General features: G+C 34.5%; 1 protein-coding gene across 3 annotated transcripts in view; it reads right to left on the reverse strand.

Annotated features, from left to right (window-relative positions):
• Window positions 1-14877: 14877 nt before the first annotated feature.
• LOC127860085 (uncharacterized) overlaps window positions 14878-23931 on the reverse strand; it is a 34102-nt gene continuing 25048 nt past the window's right edge. For 2 of the 3 annotated variants that reach the window (XM_052397887.1, XM_052397904.1), the window contains 7 exons: window positions 23685-23853; window positions 20701-20771; window positions 20089-20169; window positions 19660-19764; window positions 18724-18756; window positions 15815-15947; window positions 14878-15136 (listed from right to left, as the gene is read on the reverse strand). In XM_052397887.1, the coding sequence (XP_052253847.1) occupies window positions 14947-15136; window positions 15815-15947; window positions 18724-18756; window positions 19660-19764; window positions 20089-20169; window positions 20701-20771; window positions 23685-23853 (782 nt within the window). In that variant the 3' untranslated portion in view covers window positions 14878-14946. The remainder of the gene's footprint in view (window positions 15137-15814; window positions 15948-18723; window positions 18757-19659; window positions 19765-20088; window positions 20170-20700; window positions 20772-23684; window positions 23854-23931) is intronic. The other variant, XM_052397895.1, reaches the window with a different exon arrangement.

Raw genomic sequence — 23931 nt, forward strand, 5'->3', positions numbered from 1 at the left:
TTTCAATATTTAATTGTGTGAAAGAAAAATGTTATGTATATCTTCAAAATAGAAAAAGATACTAAAAGGACGTCTGTGCTTAATACCCGTTTACAATACAGCTGAACAACAGCACTATCTTTGCAATGCCAGACGAGTGCAGTGCAGCCACAACAAATATGCGATACAACAACAATTTGACAAGCATGAGCTAATTAAGAAATAGTAAACCCTATTGAGGTCCCTATGGCATTATAGTGACCAGCCAGGCAGCCACAAACCGTATATGGACCGAAGCCGTAGGCTGAGGTCCATATACAGTTTTTGGCTGCCTGGCTGGTCACTATAATGCCATTGGGACCGAAGTGGAGTTTACTATTTCTTATATTACACCGAAGAGTGTCCCATGTATCATCGTACGGTGTTGTACCGGCTTTCCGTACTTTTATTTTTCATGCAACTGAATGCACAAACGATGACGTATATCGTGTGACGTAGTTTCTCTGACGAAACATTCCAGTTGGAGCTAAATTCTCTGGATGTTAAGGATATATCGGACGTGGTGTTTTTTAACAGTTAGTTGTTTGTGTAAGGCATCGAACGAATGCCAAACGTATTTCGGATTGTGTGTTTATCATGCATAATGTTAACTTCGATAGGAATACAATAAAATAGTGTGATTTAAAATAAGTTTCGATACGGGGATGAAAGAATAGAAAATGGAAGTCAATATCGTTTTGACTTTATTGTTCTAAATATTGGATGTTAACGTTGGCATTGAGGTCAGCGTGTCGTTTATTCTAAATTAAGTTTTTTTTACTCTTGTTAATGCTGAATTAGTTTCAATGCTGTTTAATAAAACGCTTCAACACAGTGCACATTTAGTGGTGTGTAACCCCGAACGGTCCATATACAAAAAAATTAGTGACCGGTCCATATACTATTAGATTCCTTTATCGCATTTTACAGACTGAAACCGGTCATATAGATATAGAAGGACCAATATCTCTGAGGTGTAATATATACATTTATTTTATGCTTTCCGGTGGTTTATAGAGAAATATCAGTGAATTAATGCTGATAATTTCACTGTTTCAAACAATGAAAATTATCAGTGAAAATTATCGATAATTCTCAATGTTCAATGTGAAATGACGTCATTTTTTGACGAAATGACGTCATTATTCCAGCGAAATTCTTTAGTTAAACTCTTTAACAATGTATATAAACTGTGAAAAAAGCATAAAATAAAAAGAAAATTAGTTTGATTCGGTGGAATATCGATTTTAATTCACTCGTGATCATAGAAAATATTATTTTCTATGATCACTCGTGAATTAAAATCGATAATCCACCGAATCCAACAAATATCCTCTATGTAATTTATGGAAAACATGGATACACATTTCTTAATGTGAACTGACCGACCAGGAAAAAACAGTCCAGAGACGGTGAACACTGGAAACACGTGCCCATTTGTAAGTTGTCAGATCACAAATAAAGGGATTGTGTCTGGCAAATAATTATATCCTCTTTTTTAAAGTCTATGGCGTATTGTCACGATGACTAAATTTGGTTAAGTCCACACTCAACTGCTGGCTAACCCAACCAACTCACAGCCGGACGCAGGAAAGGTAAGTTTCGCTACCAATGGTTATGGTTCTGATGGATGTACATGGACACCTAATTGTTCCAATTTGCAACGGTTTACTACTTATGATATATGGACAAAATGGTGCATACAATATAGCTACAAAATATTCTCAGTTTGAAGTTATATAAGCTGCACGTTTTAAAGCTTAAGATAAAATAAGTTGTAAAAATATAACGCTCGCCATGTGTGAAACTTTTCGAAACAGTATATATAATATGTATGCGTCGTCTAAACAATTTCTACAACACGGATTGTAAAACATAACCATATTTCCTGTTCACGCCCAACGAATATAAAGCTTCTGTAAGAATTTTTCAATACTATAAAATTTACTGAGTCTAATGAAAACATAGTATTTCGTTGATATTCCATAACTTTGCGTTCACTAATAAACTTGAATGCACAATTCGATGTTTTTCTGTTAAATCTGACCATTAATTATGCAAATGCTTTTCAGAATATTGCTACATCTGGTACCGCCACTGTGGTGTACAGAAAAATAACGACGATACAACATTGAATATATATATTTTTAAAATTATAAGTTTTAAATATGTGGCCTTTGTATTTAAAAATACTCAACACCGCATACGATACATGGATGATCGTAATTACATGTTATTGCTGCACCAAGTGCAATCAGATGTCTAAATGTATTCTAAACAATAATTTTGTGACAAAAAGGTAGGATTATGGTGAAAACAACATCTCCAAGGAACAGTGGATCGCAAAATAGATGTATTATACAAAACACATAATACTTGCACAAATGTTTAAAGGGACCTTTTCATAGATTTTGGCATGTATTGAAGTTTTTCATTAAATGCTCTCTAAAAAGCTCCAGTAAAAAAAATAAAGAAATAAATAAAATTAACCCTCAACTGGGCTCGAACCACTGATCCCGGGAGTAAAAGTCTAACGCTTAGACCACTCGGTCATCCGTGCTCATACAATAATTGATGTATTTTATAATTTATATAAACAATCCTCATAGTGTAACAAAATATAACGACAACAATAGAACTCTCCAAGTTATTCAATCGATTCGCGTTGCAACGCTTTATAATTTTCAGGTTATTTAAATCGTCAAAAGATGCCTATAATGGATATTTTAGAGCATGGTTAATGTTCATTACAACTGTTTCATCACAAATATCATAACTGCATCGAAAATTGGCGAATCTGAAACCATTGCTTTTAATTTTGTCAATTTACCATAACGTGAAAAGATCCCTTTATCACACAAATTCGCTAAATACTTGTCTAAACGAGAAAAGGAGAACACAATAAGTAGAATGTCGAGAAGCGTTTTAAACTTCATCATTGACAGGAATAGTGCTGGATCTAGTTGACATAGTATTTAAGTCCTGAATAAAATAGTTTTCAAGGACAAGGACAAAATGCACTTTGGTAAAACACAGTAAATCAATGCACTTGTATTCTGTGGGCTGTGTTTTGTTTCCATCATGATTAACAGGTTTACGTATTACACACTACAGTGTTGAAGAAAACTATATGGTCATTTTAGGACACCATTTGATTGCATAGTAGTTTTAAGTTCATAGGAGGAGGAATACAGCCTTTACCGTTGTTTTTCACTCCACAGAACCAACATTACTGATAAAACCAAACAGTTTACTCAAGGACTTCACACTTTTAGCAATTGTATTTGCAAACAGCATTATGAAAAACTTGATGCAATGTTTTTCTTATTGCAGACTCGACTTTTTTTAGTACGATGTTACTTGATAGTATACTACATAATCGAAGATAATGTTAAATGGTATTACTTTACATAATCGATGACATAACACATAATATTGTGCTACACAATTGCTGACGATATTAATAGATATTAATCGAGGACGATGTTAATTGATGTTATTCAAAATAATTGAGTGCGATACCACTTAATAGTATTCAATATAAGCGATGTAGAGGTTACTTGACAGAATGCTACAAAATCGATGACGCGGTAAACTGAGATTATTTAACATAATCGAGGACAAAGTTAATTAATAGCATTCAACATAATCGAGGATGATGCATGCCTTGTTTGCTTTACAAAGATGTTGGCTATGTTTATTAAAGATTGAACAAAGGAATATAAAATGTATGGTTATGTATTACATAATTTTTAATTTTTAAGTTTGACGTTTCCAGACCCTACTTATTCGTGTTTTAAAATTATTTACCCCGGTCACTCTGTGCCGTTATTTACTCATTCGTTGACTGAATCACTGATAATTTCACATTTACTGCTAAACTTAATTTAAAGAATAGGTGTAACACATATTTCTTTCCACTTGAACTAGTTAATCAGTATGTAATCGCCCTGTTGATTCAGGAGCAAAGACGGAAATACTAGTTGTAAATGATTGAAAGTCATCTGGTTGAAATGTAACCATCACGATGCAGGCAAATTTGTTCTCGCTAGATTTGACTTTTGTGGAAGAATGGAACAGTCGGGCATATATCTACTGTTGCTGCTGAGGCATCTGGTAGAAGATGTAGTCACTTCAGATCTAAGTAACTCTAATAACACCTTTCTTTTATAAGACATGTCAATAACAAATGATAAGACATTGCTTTATATTGAACTCTTATTAACTCGTTTTCCATCAACCACTTTATTTAAAGATTTACGATATTTCCCCGTTTTTTGTTTGTTTTGATTTATTATTTTCCAAAACATATTCAAACTGAAAAGCTGAAACGTCAGTAATGCTTTCTTTTTTCCATATGATGACACTTTACAACTTTAAACCAGATTTGAACCGGATTTATTTCACAACAACTTTAATGTTCTATACATTTAGAGACCATTTCCTTATAAATAGGATGTGGCTTTGAAAGACTTTCGCATTCATGAGTGTATAGTTGAGTTCCTATTTTGCTAAGTCGCTTGGGATTTTTACAGTAAATCGCAATAGGAAAGTTTGAAATAGCGACGTTCTTAGTTGTTCTATGTAATATATTTTAATTAAAGTATAACATTCATATGCGATCGTATCACACCATGAAAAGATGGTATCTGAATTTATATGAATGTACGTTTATATTATAATTCTATTGAAGAGATTGTATTAATAAATAAATTGTTTTGTTTTGTTATGATTATATTCCAATTAATACTGAATATTTATCCATAACTAATGAGCGCTGTCTAGTTAATTGACTAAACAATTAACGAAGCGACAATGATACAGGTCGATTTTTTCGTTTTTGAAATATAGATTTATTAAAGTTTGACGATCTAATATTTAGTTATACAAAGAAGAAGAAAACGAATCGGAAAAAATCGAATTTTCAATTAAGTCAAATCATCGCTGTTGGAAATAGTTATTGAACAACTGTAATTCCGCGTAGCAAACGATTTTCTCTTGTTGTGTCGCGTGATAAATGGCTGCCCGCATGATATATATGTTCGTTTAAAAACAATGTTGTGAATTAATATTTAGGTCTAAACACAAAAAGTATCTTTTCGAGATGATGACATGTTGCTTACTGGGTGGGATTATTGTTTTTACTGCTGATATAAACTGTTAGTCTAAGTAAGCAAATCTGCATTACAGTATCTGCATTTTATATTTATACATTTGACAAGCATTTCACAAGGAGCAGACGCTATTATTTCAGGCTATTTGAACACTGTCTGTGCCATTGACAAGTAAGCCCTATCGTACACTTATTTCTATGAGATGGCCCAGAATTATTGCGCTGCATAAGGGGCTGGTTGGTGGTTCAGTTTGCGACGGGATTGTGGAGGCGTGGGTCAAACGTGCAACGACAAATGTGCGTCTGCACCGACAGAAATTTCTACCACTATCGGAAATCAACAAGACAAGTACATAATCATCTTTTAACAAAAGAAGTTTGTAAGAGATGTATGCTATTTCATCTAAGCACATGAACATTATCGTGATTACATGTATATCGACACGTACAAATAGATGGAAGAAATAGGAGGATGTCATACTTAAGTAGGCAATATTTATTTTAGTTGCATAGTTTCGTGTTTCGATGCCTTTTACATCAATAAACATCACAACCAACTCCTGGCGAACCTTACATCCTCGCAGCCTGACGTAGGAAAGGTTAGTTTCGCCACCTTTGGTTATGGCTCACGTTTTTACACGGTGCCTATACCACGTGACTTTTTAAGATCTGTGTGGGGAGTAAAGTGTCAACAAATGCGCGACGAAGGTAAGATTTTTATGGATAACTTTTTTAATATGTCACACATTTCAATGGGATAAAGTGGAGAGCCCGCTCATTAATGAGAGCTTTCTATAGGTATCATGATTTTATAAAACGAATAAGTATTTTTTCAGTAAAGTGCAACCGCGCGTTTGAACGGTTAGAAAAAGGTAGGATCAGTGTGGGGACATGATTTTATTATGACACAGAAACATCACCTCTAGTGAAATTAAGCAATAAACTTTATGGGCGGAGCTTACACTATATCATTTTGCATTCATTTTCAGGTTTCTGTTATGTATTTACGAAACACAATTCAAGAAAAATATTCTTACAGTAATATGATCTGTGTGGTATACGTTTTCAGAAGGATCTGTGTGGTATACTGTTTTTAAGTTTTTCAGTTCTATTCAGTTGTTTTTATAAAAAAAGCTTATCAAAAATGTATTTGAAACTGGATTTTTAAATGCGATAGTAAGTAAAACACATAATGGCTATACACTACGCTTGCACCGCTTGCTGAACTTATACATAACTATGATATACAGGCATGCTATACAATCCCCATCATAATATTAAAATCTTACAACGGAGCATCTTAAATCGATGACAATCCCATGCCTTCCATAAATAAGTGTACACGTTATGTTATTGTATTAAATTCCATTTTTTATGTGAAGTAATGTATTCTATATATTATTTTAAATATTATATTTGCTTTAAGGTATGGTCCAATGCTACGACTGCGGAAAAATGTTGAAGACCAGAGCTGGATTATTGCGCCACATTATTTGACACGCTAACTCTGGAAACTATTACTGCTGTGGGAAAGCATTTCAGGTAAGATTAAATACCTTAAAAATAGTAACATTTTTATACAGTTATACTAACAAAACAGATGAATGGATTTTCGAGAAACAATACAGATATACAATATATCTCATCTCTCAGGTTATCATATATGTTGAAACATCTCAATAATCGTCAAATCGTTGGTAATTTAAAACATAACGAACGCGTGTCCTCTGATACTAACATTTTTGAAATAGTGTTCCTTACGCATTGAAATGTCACGCGATCAAACTAGCTTTTTCTTCTTCTCAGGATGCTTACAATCTTAGAGCGCTTCAAAGAACGAAGGGCCCAAATGTCACACGTGTGTACAGTTCGGCAGGAGCTTTGCGGACAAGTACCTACTCGTGGCTCAAGAGAAAAGTGCAAAAAAGAGGGACTGGTGAAATGTTACCGCTGTGGGTTTGCAGTTAGGAGTGAGAATGACCTCAAATAGCACGACAAGACCCACATGTCTGACAAGTGTTACAGGTGTTAGGAGTGTTTCAAAACGTACAGACGCAAAACAAACCTCTCTCAACACGTGAGGACTTCACATAAATCCGTGAATACTGATTAAAAAGCAGAATAGTTTACAGTTAGTCTGTGCAACTTGAGTATCGTTTTACGTTATTTTATTCGTTGTTTTATTTTTAGATTTTCTTTTCAAAATGATTCTTAAGTAATCCGAATTTGATTAGTTTGTTTTGTCTTTCGTTAAGTTCGTTTGTGTGTTTCTTTTGAAGTCCTTGTCAAATATTTGTGCAATAATTTGGATTTACGTTATTCATTAATATATCGCATCTGTGATTTGTATTATCGAATCTGTGATTCTTTTTTAACCATAACTTGATTAAAGTTTTGCGATGTTTTTTCGTTGATTTCAATTTTAAATACCGCTGTCAAAAGCTAGTTCGATAATCATAAGCAGCTAGGGTTTCTAATAGTAGTAATTTTCACGATTGCTTTACATACTTAACAACCTGCTTATACTTATTCTAGTCCGTGGTAATTGACAGTAAACAATGTATGATATGAGGTTGTGTATACAATACAATACTCCTTAATTAATTCGAAATACGTCTTGACATTCTTCACAGCTGCATCCCACCACAACACAAGAGTCGTACATATATAATCATTTAATATAATAATTAACGCTAAAGATAAGCATACACTTGTTACATTGAATACAACGACATAATTTATAACATGACATTATACAAACACTTGGCGTATGATTGTCAATATCTATACTATGTTATAAACTAATGCAACAATATGAATTCCATATATGAAAATAACACACATAAACACACACACTATATACACACACACTATATATATATATATATATATATATATATATATATATATATATATATATATATAGATATATATATATATATATATATATATATATATATATATATATATATATATATTCTACTATAATCATTATTTTGTTTTCAGTAAATCATTACGGTTACCTTCGACTTTAAATAACAATAAAATAGAAAATAATGTCGAAAATGTAACATTTTTTGTCGTTTAAATTTTCTTCACAATGATGCATGTCACTTTGAGCCCCGAGTAGGTACTTGTCCGCAAAGCTCCTGCCGCACTGTACACACATGTGACATTTGGGTCCTTCGTTCTTAGAAGCCCTCTAAGATTGTAGGCATCCTGAGAAGAAAAAAAAGCTATTTTTATCACGTGACATTTCAATGCGTAAGGAACGCTATTTCAAAAATGTTAGTATCAGAGGACACGCGTTCGTTATGTTTTAAATTACCAACGATTTGACGATTATTGAGATGTTTCAAAATATATGATAACCTGAGAGATGAGATATATTGTATATCTGTATTGTTTCACGAAAATCCGTTCATCTGTTTTGTTAGTATAACTGTATAAAAATGTAACTATTTTTAAGGTATTTAATCTTACCTGAAATGCTTTCCCACAGCAGTAATAGTTTCCAGAGTTAACGTGTCAAATAATGTGGCGCAATAATCCAGCTCTGGTCTTCAACATTTTTCCGCAGTCGTAGCATTGGACCATATCTTAAAGCAAATATAATATTTAAATTAATATATAGAATACATTACTTCACATAAAAATGGAATTTAATACAATAACATAACGTGTACACTTATTCATGGAAGGCATGGGATTGTCATCGATTTAAGATGCTCCGTTGTAAGATTTTAATATTATGATGGGGATTGTATAGCATGCCTGTATATCATAGTTATGTATTAGTTCAGCAAGCGGTGCAAGCGTAGTGTATAGCCATTGTGTGTTTTACTTACTATCGCATTTAAAAATCCAGTTTCAAATACATTTTTGATAAGCGTTTTTTTTTAAACAACTGAATAAAACCGAACAACTTAAAAACAGTACACCACACAGATCCGTCTAAACACGTATACCACACAGATCATATTACTGTAAGAATATTTTTCTTGAATTTTGTTTCGTAAATATATAACAGAAACCTGAAAATGAATGCAAAATGATATAGTGTAAGCTCCGCCCATAAAGTTTATTGCTTAATTTCACCAGAGGTGATGTTTCTTTAGTTTTAGTTTAGTTTTAGTTTTATTTAGACATTTCCTGTATGTTTCGGAGTTGTACATAAAATTAACAGTAAACATTTAATAAACGCCATTTCTGATAATTTTTATGAACATGACTATTATCAAGTTAATGATTTTATGAAATACATATATGTGGTGTATCGAATATTTGACATGTGCGTGTAATATACTTTTTTAACAGGAGACAAGTTATTAGTTTGCTCGTTCATTTGTCTTTTTCTCCAAAATTGAAATAATTAAATAGGTTCAAATATGGCATTTGCAACGTCTGTTTTGATGAACTCTGCCTTATCTTACCTCACTATGTTTTACCGATTGACAAGCATATTTGTGAACATTTTTCTGAACCGGTGTCTTTATGCACTCGTACCTTGGTTACAAGTTAGGCAAATGTATTATACTGCATATTTATTTAAATACAATATGCTGTATATCATAGCAATACTATACAATTATTCAGAACCATATAATGTGAAAATACTTCAGTTACCAAACCAAATACACCCAGACGCTGTAGCAAACACAGACCCGCTGCCATGGATGGTTTGTTTTCAAAATGGTACAGTAAGAACAAGCAATTACATGTACACAGGAGCACATAGAAAAAAAGGGTTTTGTCAAAGACAAAAAAACAGTCCCCTGCCGGGGTTAATATCATCGACGAACAAGAACTGTTTTAAGTATAGGTTGAATTTGGGACACACAACATGGCCTCTCCATATGGTGGTCATATGTGGTGAGTTTTGTTAAAATTGCATGATGAATAACAAACGTTACATTCTGAACAAGCTGTTTATGGTCCAATATGATCTTTGAACTTTCAGTGTGACATGGGCCTTTGTGGTAGGATAAAAGGTGTTACACGCTGTCTCAAGGTGAACATATGTTTAAAGGTGTGTTAAAATTGCAAAAAATAAGTTTTGTTAAAATTGCTTTATGAACGACACAGTTACAGTCCGGACAAGCACGCTCACACGCAAGCACATACACTCGACAATTTTGACTTTGCCCGTATGACCCGTCTTGATTTAACACTAAAAACACACTAGTGTAACTTCAAAGTTTGATAAAAAAAACAACATTGCATGCCAAAACATACACAGTCGATATCGATATTATCTAAGCAAGGAGTTAACTTTGTCCGTCATGTCAGTTACGGTAAATTAGATGAATCTCCCTTTATATATCGTTCATTACCAAGAAATTTGAGCCTCCTGTTGTCAGACATTAATGCGTACCTCAAAAATAAAATTATGATCATTAACATATATTATGTCTTAGATATGTAAGTAGATATTCACTTAAATAATAAAGCATTTATATAAAAGAAAACTGAATATTTTCATATTTTGAAATTGTGAAGGTTAACAGTAATAACAATTTTGTTTTGTTAGTGTTTACACTTTTTCCAAACTTATCAGTTGAAAAAAAATCCTTTTTGGAAAATACCTGGCCAACAACCTTCTCGCTAATACATCAGTCACAAAAAGAGACCGATCACCGTCCGATCAGCGGACGACGTATTTTTCCGCTCATCGGGCTGGCTACCGGCCGATGATCGCACAGTCACCTGGTCGTTGTGTAGCATCGGGCGGTGTCCGGATTAATTTTATGTCTCACTTACAATTTTACTCGTCGTCGGGCCCGGGAAGGAATCGAGTTGAGATCGACAAAATATCTGACGATTATCGCCCGACATCGCATTTATTGAACGTCTATCGGCAAAAGTCAAGATATTTCTTAGGGGCATATACATCGGCCAGCAACCGTCTGATTGCCGGAGGTCATACGCACGATGACCGACGGTCGCCAGACGGCGCTTGTTATGATACACGTACAATAAATCCGATGTCGGGCGCACGCCGGGCGATAACCGTGTGTTGATCGTCTGATCTTTTTTCACGGTGATCGGTGTCAATTTGTGACTGAGGTATTAAACTTTGTCACTCATCGGACGGCGGACGGATGCGACATGTCCTGTCTTCCAGATGCCTGGAGATCGGACGCATCGGCCGGCGACCGGATTATTTGTAACTGAGACATTTGTTTTAGTGCATCATTGAGAATGTCCCATATTGGAGCAGTGTTTCAGTTTATGTAAGATCGTGTTTTTCCCGCACATTGGATTTAATTTAAGAATGTATTTGCCAGAATTTTCAGTAAGAAGGCACTTTCTCTGTCTCCAAAAAAGATCATTACATTTTTCAAGTTTAATCCTGATTATTTAATTGTGTCTATTGCACTTTTCTATAGGTTTTATTTTCCCCGTTCCATTTGCGTATAACGAACAGTCTTTGCAAGCCTTGTTCTCTGTCGGTGACAATCGGAGATGTGCAAGCATGTGTAAGCCTGGCCAACAGCCAACATGAGCACATCATGGATACCGAGGAAACGAAATTTCCGTCATCTCAAGTGATTTTGGGTTTCACAAAAGAGATGCCGAAAAACTTGAAAACGTCTGCGTGACTGTGGGTGATGCAACTTTTGAATCGAAGGGTACGCCACTTAGGCCTTTTCTTCATTATTGGTGTCGTGTTCTAGCATTAATGTGCGAGTAATGGGTCTAATGTTGGTCAAGACAGCAAAGTCATATCCGTGAAGGGAAGAACCGTTGGCAGACATTGGATGCGTACGCGTAATTTAACAATTCTCTGCGCTGTTTTGTCAAGTGACGTTTTATCAATAATATTGTTATGCTATTTTTATATTTGTTCAAACATCTGTATATGATTTTTTTAAATACTAAAATCTACGGCAGCGTCCTGTTGCTTGTAAACTTGGTCCTTATTATGTATTGCCCGGACGAGATCCCTGTCTGTGAGAATGGGAGATGTGTAAGCATGAGTACAGCCAGAAGAAGCTCGCCGAACATGACGAGGAACATTACGTTTTTCCTGCAATTTTGGGTTACTCAAAGAGGTCCCTAATTGAAGACGAATGCTAAACAGTGAGTCATATCACGATTTCACCGTCATCGCTCACATGGTCACTAAGGCCTTCTCTTCAACATCAGAGTCTAGTGTTAATATTAATGTGTGAGAGATAGGCCTGATGGTGGTCAGGACAAATCCGTTTAGGGAAGAAACATTGAATGGAATTAAGTGTGTACGAGTAATATAACGATGCTTGCAATTTAATAAGTAAGGTGATTTTGTGAACATAAATCTTGTTATGTGAATTCATCGCGGCTATATTGAGGAAAGCCTTCCGTGCAAGATAAAGAACGCGGAAAATTAATCCATGTAATTCAACACTAATAAGAGTTTTCCATCAGTCAACTCGTTTGCATGTTTTTCTTATTTCTTTGATGTTTGTAATTATGTGATACGAGAGTCGGTCCTGTTAAAGATCGTTAAACAAGGGTGGACAGTATTACAGATTTTCAATGGCGTATATTAAGTTCATTGCTGTGTTGGCAACGTATGATTTTAAATAACGTCTCTGTATATATTTGAAAAACGCTGATGCTCAAGTGCTCCATCAATAAACTCAATTGTATTTTTGTCCTGTTTTTCTGATGATTATATTCATGTGATACAAGAGTCGGTTCTGTTAAAGATCGTAAAACAAGGGTGGACATTTGTACTCATTTTTATTGGCTTATATTAAGTTCCTTGCTGTGTTGGCCACATACTTTTTTAAATTACATCTCTGTATATAAGGTATCTGAAAAACGCTAATTCTTATTAATGACTCTTAGTCATGTATAAATATGCCTTTTATCTGTAAACCTTTGAAAACGCGCCAGCAGCCTTTTTTATTGTAAAAAGGGGTCACCAATGTAAAAAAGAAATATAAAGTAATGTGAATGTACTTTTATTTGTTTTCGAGCAACAAGATACACAATGAGTGTTCAGCTGTAAATTGTCTCTTAATTTATAATAAATGATACCTTCCATATTTAATCGTGGTACGAATCAAACGTATTTCAATTTTAAACATATCGCTTTAAGTCGACTGTAATGAGAACAAGAGCTGTAAGAGGACAGCGCGCTCGACTATTCGAGTGCTTGACAGTATAACGTAAGCCATCATGGGGAAATTGTTCATATTCAATAATTTATTAGACGATCTTTCAAAAATAAACAAAGAAAAAAAAATTGGGGGGTAGGGGGTGGGGAGGGGGTATAATGTGGGGTGTGCTAATTTATAAGATGATGTTTAAAAAATAAAAATAAAATTATTTTTTTTTTGGGGGGGGGGGGGGTAGGGGGTAGGGGGGTGGGGGTGAGAGGGGGGTATAATGTGGGGTGTGGTAATTTATTAAATGATGTTTAAAAAAAAATGGGGGGGGGGGAGGTTGGGGGAAGGGATTCTGGGTAGGGGCGTGGGGTATTGTTTAGGTGGAATCCATTGTGGTATCAGGTAAGTGTTGTTTTGTCAAAGTAATAATAAAATGTGATCATAAATAAAAAAGTAACGGCAATTTGTTTAATTATCTAAGTGTAAAAGGGGCCATAATTATGACAAAATGCTTAATAGAGTTGTCTGCTCTTGTTTATAGGTTGGGGTCATGTTGGTCAAAAAGTATGCAACATATAAAAGCAATATGTCAAAGGATATAGGAAATATTTGGGGTAGTACGCAAACTTTAACATAGATTTATCAATAATATGCATATTCTAAGTATAAAAGGGGCAATAATTAAGACAAAATGATTGATAGAGTTGTCTGCTCTTGTTTATAGGTTGGGGTGATGCTGGTAAAGAAGTATGCAAAATATGAAAGCAATATGTCAAGGGACTATGAAAATAAATGGGGTAGTACGAAAACTTTAACTTTTTCTGCATATTCTAAGTGGAAAAGGGGCCATATTTATGAAAAAATGCTTGATAGAGTTGTCTGCTGCTGTTATTAGGTTGGGGTTATGTTGGTAAACAAGTATGCAAAATATGAAAGCAATGTCAAGGGATAATGAAAATAATTGGGGTAGTACGAACACTTTAACATTTGCACGATAACGGCACGGCACGGCACGGAACCGAACGGAACGCCGACGCCGGGGTGAGTAGGTTAGCTCCACTATATATATTTCATATATAATAGTTGAGCTAAAACGACATCACCGAGAAAGAGACTTGACTTAAAGTACTTGTGGTATGACATCATTTGTCTTATCTTTTAAGTGTGTGTTTTATCTGTGCTATAAATAACGAATGTTAATCAAAACAGCAACATACACATGTTGCCGTCTTAATGTGTTATGTAGGTCAGAACACTGCATTCAATATACCTGTATTGTTTGCAATTCTGATAAAACTTCGCACATAAGCGACATTGTAATATTTGTTTTCAACACCATTCCTTGATGTATATCAACGGCAAATAATATTTATTTACACAATAGAATAACACTAATAATACTGATCTAAAACATATCCAACAATTTTCTTGATCATAAAATCCATTTTCGAAATAAGTGAATTGTAAGATTGTTTTAAATGTTCAACTAATTTGTCTTTCTGCATTCCTGCCGAGTTAGAATTCTTAACCGTTTAGTAATACATATTTAAATTAATCCTCATCCTACACAATGTAATCAGTAGTCAATGTTTAAATGCTATACAAGACAAACAACAAATAGCAAACATTACATATCAGTCAGAAAAATGGAAGAACAAGCCAAGCTATTTATTGCGCTCAGAAACAACATTCGAGAAAAACGAATTAGTTGCTTGTCTATTTCTTGGGATGCGTGTAGAGGGTGTCTTGAGAAGGCTTGATATCCCTGTTACAGTTGTCCGTTGTGCAGCAGTAGGTACAATGGATGTCCTTATACGAGTTTATGTCTGGTTTGTAGTCCTGACAGTCTGGATCATCACTTGTGCTGTGCCACCAGTCGTTCTCACACTCGTCATAAGTGCCACATCTACACCATGAAAAACATAAACAACATAATTATCTGCAAAATGATAATTCCCTTGTAAATTTCATATCGACAAAGACGTGTTCGACGAGAAACGTCATTGAACCAAGTGATGAAAAGGTTTTGTATATGAATGAAATCATTTGATCATTACTACACGTCATTAATATATTGCAAGTGAAAAAATTCCCACACAATGAGCCACAAGACAAAAACACATGACACACACACACACACACACACACACACACACAAACACCATCTGATAAAATTCAGATCACCGCGTAAGAATAGTTAAAACCAAGCATATCAATGAGGGTTTAAAATCGGTTTACGGGGGCCCAAGCCTAACAATGTGAACAGATTAAAGCCGCGTAATTTTTAAAATTTATTTTGATGTTCAGTCACTTAAAAGTATTTTTTTTCTAATGTAGATGTCGCTCCACAAAACGGACTAGTATATTTTAGAGGGCTAAATGTCTGACCGTCTGTAAACAATTTTTGACCGTCTGGTTCGTTTACAACTATTGATACAGAAGTTGAAAATCCACAATATGAAATCGGTAACAAGAAGGTTTTATTACAAGTCTACAATACCGACTAGGTTATAGCAAAGGATAATATGAATTGCCTTCTGTCGTGAACATTATTGCATTTGTTTCAGAGCGTTCTATAACTTGCCTTCTGTCAACCCATTTGGAGCCGTCTTCCTTGTTTGTGACTTCATTGATACAGTAGGAGTCAGGACACATCTCCACCTTGGTGAGGACAAAACACAGCTGCGGGTTGACCTTACATAATGTGCACTGGATAGCTGAAACATGATAGGTCAGTCATAGGTCATACCATAAATAGTCATAATTGATATAATGAATGGGGTATATTTACACATGTACATATACTTGAAGTATCGATTTATTAATAGATAAATGTATAATTCTAACATGATAATTCCCGATCATCATACAGAAACAAAATAACATAATTTTTGCAGTAGTACTACCCGCAAACAACACAAACAGAACTTTCAAACATCGCCACTGCATAATCATATATAATTATCATTTACATTGCACACATATTTTTCAAATCATTTTTGATCCGAACTAATTGTCGCATTGTCGTTAAACATATATACAAATTATAAACTGTTTGGTTGTTCTGAGGCATGGTTATTTTACAACTCCAGCTCACGGCTTCATGGTTACTGTATTTAAGCACCAGAACTTAATCGTTATTTATAAACCGATTAACAACAATAACTAAAGTCGAAACATGTTTCGTTAATTTCCACTACAAACTGTTTCTCGTTGTTTTTCATGGTAACTTCCAGATATATTTGGTATATAGCCTGCCTATCAAATTGAAGTAATGACATTTCATGTATCTCCATACAGAAATACATACATGTAAATTTTGTGTATTTGTGTACACAAATACACTCAAAATAAAGTACCACCAACGAAAGTTTACAAAGCGCCAATAGTTTAATTTCCTTTGACCATTTTCTATTTAAATACGTGCATGTGGATTTAAAGGCCATCCTTTTGTCATTCATAATTGCTTAATTAAATATAGGGTAAAACCCTTTTGATGAGGAAGGAAATCTCTACACTGTCGGCTTTCTTTACACCGCTAATTGAATATATAGAGAATACTAGGTTAGCGTTGAATACAGAGAAGTTTATGTTGCGAGGCTTAGAACGCCGGGAGCGCGAGCCTTGGCGAGCGCTTTCGGTGTTCGAGCCGAGCAACATTAACGCTAATCCTAGTATTCTATTTATCCCATTTGATTTTTTTCAACGTGACATTTAACATAAATAGATCTAATAACCTTAACAATAATTTTAATTCAGTATTAAAAGCGCTTAAAATCTAACAAATGTAACCACGCGTAGTGATATACATGTATTTGTTCCGGTACGCAAAATACTCTTTAAAAAATTCACACAAAAACAGTAAAACAAGTAAAAATATCACCATATGCCTCGATTCAATTTTACGCAGTATGCGAATTGAAACACATTTCGACCGCGAAAAGAAGATTTTACTTTACTATAATTCATTTTATTTTCGAAAGAAAATGATCAAAATCCAATATGGCGGCGATTGCTCCTGACAAAATGATGTCGATGTCAACATACATGTACACCATCGACGACCTAGTTCTGGCTACCATAATTTAAATGTCGCTTTTTATGATTTTTTACTTGCGCGACTTTGTACAGGTCTGTCAATACTACATAAACTGTACGCTGAAGTTTCTTTAGCTTATCGACGACCTTGACAATTTTCACGAATAAACAGACAATTGCAGCGACTGACACTTTATTTGACTTAATATACAGGGCAATACGTTTTCCGACTTCGGACGACGAATTTAAGGACGCGCAGAACGTGTTTTTTTATAATGTTATGGGTATGCCGTGTGTGATCCGATGCATTAATGGCGCCCATGTTAAAATCATTTCCCCGAGAACAGGGAACGACAAAAGTACAAACAAAAACCAAAACACGTTAGAACTAGTATCTTACCTTTAATTATCCTTTTAAATATATCTAATAATCCATTTAACTCAATAATTGACGATTTTGCATCTGGGGTCAATTAATTATTTTAGCATAGTTAAATAAAGACACTTATGCCATCCTATCACTATATTCAAATGAGTTTATGAACTCAATAAACTTTCTACTACGTCACACGCTACGTCATGTACTCTACATTACTGCTGTTCAAATGAACCGGAGCAGTTTATCAATTAATAGCCGTTGGTAAACTCGGTTGCATTTGCAGATTTCTGCATACAAACATAATTATGTTTAAACTTGCACAATGTTTTATTTATCTATGGTAAATGCCCTTATTGTACAAGAAAATAATTTAATATATAAATACACAAAGAATGGAAAACATTCCAGTACACAACAGATAAATAAGTGGATAATACCCGTGTACAAAATGGGACGTTCCCAATTCCAGTGTGGTGCTATTTTTACCATCTTATACTTTACACAGCTCTATGCCTAACGTGAATTAAATAGGAAAGCAAACATTGCAGATTATTTATGAATTGTGCGATATGTGTATGGCTTGTTGTACATTCTTAATTTTAAGTTAAATGTCAGAAGTATATGCATGGATTATAAACAAAGCACATTACACGAAATAAGGAAAATGTGATCAATTGACAATTCAGATATGTCGATAAACAGTACATGTAGAAAACATGTGAAATAAGTCGCGTTTATAATACATCATCAAAAAAATTGGGGGAAATTACGCAATAAGTATGCCATTTTATGACGCCATCAATCAGCTGATTCATTATACGGATGGCGAAAAATTATGTCATATGACTAGATTTAAACGTTGAAGGTCGTATAATTTTGAAGCTTAAGTTTTCTCGACTTTGTTTCTTATGAAAAATCATTCAGTGGTAAAGTAAAAAGTAGTCCGTGCACGCGACAGGTATATCCCACAAGGTTGAATACAGGCTAGTATATTTCATAAGGTGTTATACCGTCAATGTCGCGTTGAAAATGGGATAAAATATTTCATCAAATGCCAAACAAATGTTGAGACGTACGATGAGAAGCCGCTGTTGGGCGGACGATAGTGCCTGGAAAACATAAAAGAGAATATCATGAAGAGTCCATGATTGAACATGATTCAGTTAATAATTATACAAAGTGTATTTGCTGATGCGATGCCGATTGTGTTCATGAGAAAATGATTAACACTTCTATACCACTGGTGCGATGATGCGAACGAGTAAACAGCGTCCCGGTAACAAACAGACACTTACATTTCATGCTACTAGTGCCATAATGTAAGTAAGTTATCAACGGGCTGTTTTCAGCTACTGGTTCGATGGTGTTTATGAGTAAACAACGTTTAATACCATTACACGTAGGCGATTGTGTTTAACAATGCAACAAGCCAAATTTTAATTCTACAGGTAAGATAGTTTTAAAAAGTTTTAACGTACAGTAAAACAATGCAGCTCCATGCTACTGGTGTGATGGTGTGAATGATGTTCAGTTCCTTACTAGATAAGTTATGGTGGTCATGAATAAACACCATACAGTTCTAAACTACAACGAAGCCTGGTGCACTGATGTAAATGATTTAAAAAAAAGCACAGTTCATTCCTACTAGTGCGATGGTGTTAATTAGTGAACATTTATGAGTAAACAACAACCTACAGTTCCGTTCTACTGATGCAAATTTATAAATAAGCAAACAGCCGTCAGTTCCATAATGGTGATCCGATGATATACTTGAGACAACGACCTACAGTTCCATACTGGTGATGCGATGGTATTATTGAGTCAACACCCTACATTCCATTCTATGATGCGATGGTATTAATGAGTAAACAATGTACACGTCCATTCAAGTGCTGCGCTAATGTCAATGAGTAAACAACATACAGTTCCATGCAACTAGAGCGATGTATGCATTTAAAGAGTGTTGTTAACATAAATATGTACTGCGCTACAAAATATTCTAGCATTATCACCTGTGGTCGTTTCCGATGTGCCGCGGGGTCCTGTTGTAGTAGTTGTTGGAGTTGAAGTCTCGGGTGGACTACTCATAGTTGAACTTGTACCAGTGAGTAAACTCCCTGTAAAGTGAGAGTTTGTTCTGTTTTCAGAGTGATTAATAGGTGGTTTAGTGGAAAAAGACAAAACATTTTTTTACTTAAATGATTTTTTTGCTTACGATGAATTTTACTTGAAACCACAGATGGGACTAAAAGAAAAAAAAATAACGAAATGATGGCTTCGTTATGCCCCATTCAAACGTTTTTTGTGTCGATACGAATTAATAATGGCTCAACGCTGTGTTCATTTGTGCGGTATAGGGGATAAAATTTTGCTTCGGCTATGGACTGTTCTAGTGCGATCGATTGAAGCTGTTTGCGATGGAACGATGGCGTTGCTTAAACCTGTTGTAGAAGGTGCTGTAGATGATGTTGGACTGTTAGATGAACTACTCGTAGCTGAAATCGTACCAGTTGACGAATATCCTGTAAAGTGAGAGTTTGTACTATTTTCAGAGTGATGAACAAAAGTTTTAGTGGCAGGAGAAAAACAAACTCAAACTTTTGTTATTTTTAGTAATACGATAATTAGTTTCAGATGAATTGTACTTTTAGATTCAGATTAGACCAACTGACAGACCAAACAAAACGGTGACGCCGTAATGACCTCTTTCAAATCTTTTGTTGTGGGATTTCGAATTCATACTGGCTCGACGCATGGTTTATTTTGCGGCATAGAGGGCAACAATTAACTTCGGCTGAATTTTCGAACATAATTAATACATTCTTTCATTGTAAAATTTTACCTAGGAGGAAAGAGTCCATGAGCTGTACCATTCTACTAGTGAGACAATATTAACTAGTAAAGCGCATTTAAATGCTACTTGCGAAAACATCTGAACGAGTATACAACGTAACATATCATGCTACTAGTGCGATAATGATAACGAATAAACACAATTCTATACTACTGCGTGATATTTGGTTGCTATTGTATTTGATAGTTGGATGACTTGCCCCCAGTGCAGAAAGTAACATCCTTGGAGCTCAAACTGTTGTCGTTGCAAAAGGCCCTCGTGAACTCGCATCTGTAAAGAAAGGGATCGTCATCTGAATATTTGTATACTTAAACAGTGTACATCACGTGCTCAAACAGCATGTTTATCAGTTTAGTATGCATCAGATTATCATAATACTTATTTTAATTAGAAGTATTATTAATATTATTAGTTTTATCATTATAATTATTATTATAAAATAAAAAGAATAACCAACAAATTTTGGATCGATGCTTTAACAATAAATTACGACTATGTTAAAAGTATTTACATCGATTCTGTTGAGAGACATTTAGATATACCTCTGTTTTTTAACAACTGTTTATTAATCAACAATAAATACATTTTTTGGAAATATTGGTAAGATAATTGCATTCAGTATGTTAAAGATAGTATTAAAGACTGTGGACAGTTTTTGTCACTGCATGAGCTACAAATCAAAATGAATAAATCCGTAAACTTTTTGCAGTATGAAGGCATAAAAACGGTTCTTTCTGCATACTTTGCCTCAGTAAAAAAATCAAATTAGATCAGAACAAAGGGCATTCATATCCCACTTTGTCGACCTGTATAAAACCAATAATTCTAAGTTCATGCAACAAGTTATTATACAATATGTTTGAATGAAACCCCAACATGCCACACATGCCACACACAATGGAATTTATACTTTGCAAATGATTCCATACAATGGAAAAAAGTACATGGACAAGTATTTAAAAACACGAATAATACATAGATGCAATGGCTACCAACCAATATCCACAGAAGATTGAGCACAAAATCGCTTCTTTTTAAAATGGGCTTGTCGGAGAGTAATACATGTACTTTTTGCAAAATGTCAGAAGAATCAATTACCCATTTTTTCTGGAATTGTAACACAATACAAAAACTTATTCAAAATTTATATGACATGTTTAACAATGTAAATATACAAATAGTAATATATTACAAAATGTCACTTCTCGGTGTTGTAAATGAACCGTTAAATGACAAATACTTTATTCTTTCTTTGAATGCAACATGATAGAATTTATCCCTAATTTTCTGGGATTTCACGGATGATGGCATGTTTTTAAGTTTCTCATTAATGCTTTATATTGATAAATGTAAACACTGGATCTAAAAAGTTCCAGTAATAAAAAAGAATAAAATAAAACAAAGAAAAAATGTAACACTTAACTGGGCTCGAACCACTGACTCCTGGAGAAAAAGTCTAACACTTATAACATGAGGCCATGTGTTCTCATGTGTGTGTATGTCAGAGTTTATATACAGGTCATCGCTGAGTCTGACATACATCCACATGAGCACGGATGGCCGAGTGGTCTAAGTGTTAGACTTTTACTCCAGGGATCAGTGGTCATCCGTGCTCATACAATGAGGAATGTATTATATACTTTATATATGCAATCCTCGTAGTGTCACAAAATATAACGACAACAACAGAATTCTCCAAATTATTCAATCTTTTCGCATTGCAACGCTTTATTATTTTCACGTTTTAAATCGTCAAAAGATGCATATAACGGATATTTAGAGCATGGTAAATGTTAAGTATTACTGTTTCCTCATAATATCATAACTACAGCGAAAATTTGTGAATCTGAAATCTTTTTTGTTATTTTGTCAATTAACCAAAACGTGAAAAGATCTCTTTTTGTTAAGAATCACTTGTGTTATACATAATTAAGTATAAAATAAGTATTCAAGGAAAGTAAACTGTGTTAAAAGGAAGAAGGAATTACATTTGCATTTAGTAATTAAGTTTGTGTATTGATAGTTATTACGCAGTAAAAACACAAGGCATATGGATAAATAAGTGTATGCCTGTACATGTCTTTGTAAATAGATTGTTTATACATATATTATGACCTGAATGAAAACATTGAAACAGCAACAAAAGTTTAAAATTGACTGTAAAACAGAAGAAGAAAAAAATTATTATTTCATTATTATTATTATTATTATTATTATTATTATTATTATTATTATTATTATTATTATCATTATTATTATTATTATTATTATTATTATTATTATTATTATTATAGTAGTAGTAGTAGTAGTAGTAGTAGTAGTAGTAGTAGTAGTAGTAGTAGTAGTAGTAGTAGTAGTAGTAGTAGAAGTAGTAGTATAGAGAAGGCGAGACCGGTTTTGTGACTGGTTACCACGTCAAACATCGAATCTCTCAAGCATTTTCGCCACGCCGGTATGTTATAAGCCTCTCCGCTTCTATAACGCATGTTTAACAGGCCTTTCGCATGAAGTTGGTAAAGAAATATTAACGAGCAGCATATCGTGTAATTTGTGTTCTAAATTAACATACAACCAGAGCGCCGTTAACGTACAAAAGGTGTTGATGAGAGAATTAAACCACAATGTAAGAAATTTTAAAGTTCTTACTTTCTATTGTCTTTACAGTACAATTGAATTGTTTTCAAACAATGTTATGGTCTATTATATGCGCCACAGTCTTCGACTTCAAGAATCATAAACGGCCATACATTGTATTTCATAATCATCTAAGTAAAAAAGTAGTAAAGTACATTGTACTTAAGATCGTGAGAACATACAATACATAACAAGAGAACCGCATAGCGGGTGCCGACGCTCGGCTGCGGTTGCAGTTTTGAATAAATGAAAGGTTGTCAGAAGAATTTTTTTAGAGGTCACAGTGAGGTCACAGTGACCTTGAACTTTGACTTAGTGACCCAAAAATGAGTGGGGCGTGTAGAACTTATCAAGGTGCAGCTACATATGAAGTTTCAAAGTTGTAGATAGACGCACTTTGATTTTAGAGCCAATGTGACAAAACCTTAACTTTTTGTTAAGGTTTTTGCACACCGCGGACGGCGGACGACGAGCTGGCTATTTCAATACCTCGGGTTTTCTCCGAAAACAGCCTAGCTAAAAATGAAATCTTGCCATATCCCAACTCACTTGTTTATGTACAATCGTTTGTCCGACCCGCATACCGGTGCCAGTTCCTGACTGCAGGTCGGGCGGGGCGAGGCTGCGCAGAAAGCTACCAGAGCCGGATTAAGAGTCGTCGTTGGAACTGTTGGCACTGTCGTCGTCGCTGGCGGGTTGGTAGGCCCTACACTTGTGCCTTTACATATTCGTTGTATTTTGTTTTATAAATAGTATATAATTAATTTTACAATCATTACATCGAAATAAGAGATAT

The sequence above is a fragment of the Dreissena polymorpha genome, chromosome 1 (genome assembly GCF_020536995.1).
Source record: "Dreissena polymorpha isolate Duluth1 chromosome 1, UMN_Dpol_1.0, whole genome shotgun sequence".
Taxonomy (NCBI): Eukaryota; Metazoa; Mollusca; class Bivalvia; order Myida; family Dreissenidae; genus Dreissena; species Dreissena polymorpha.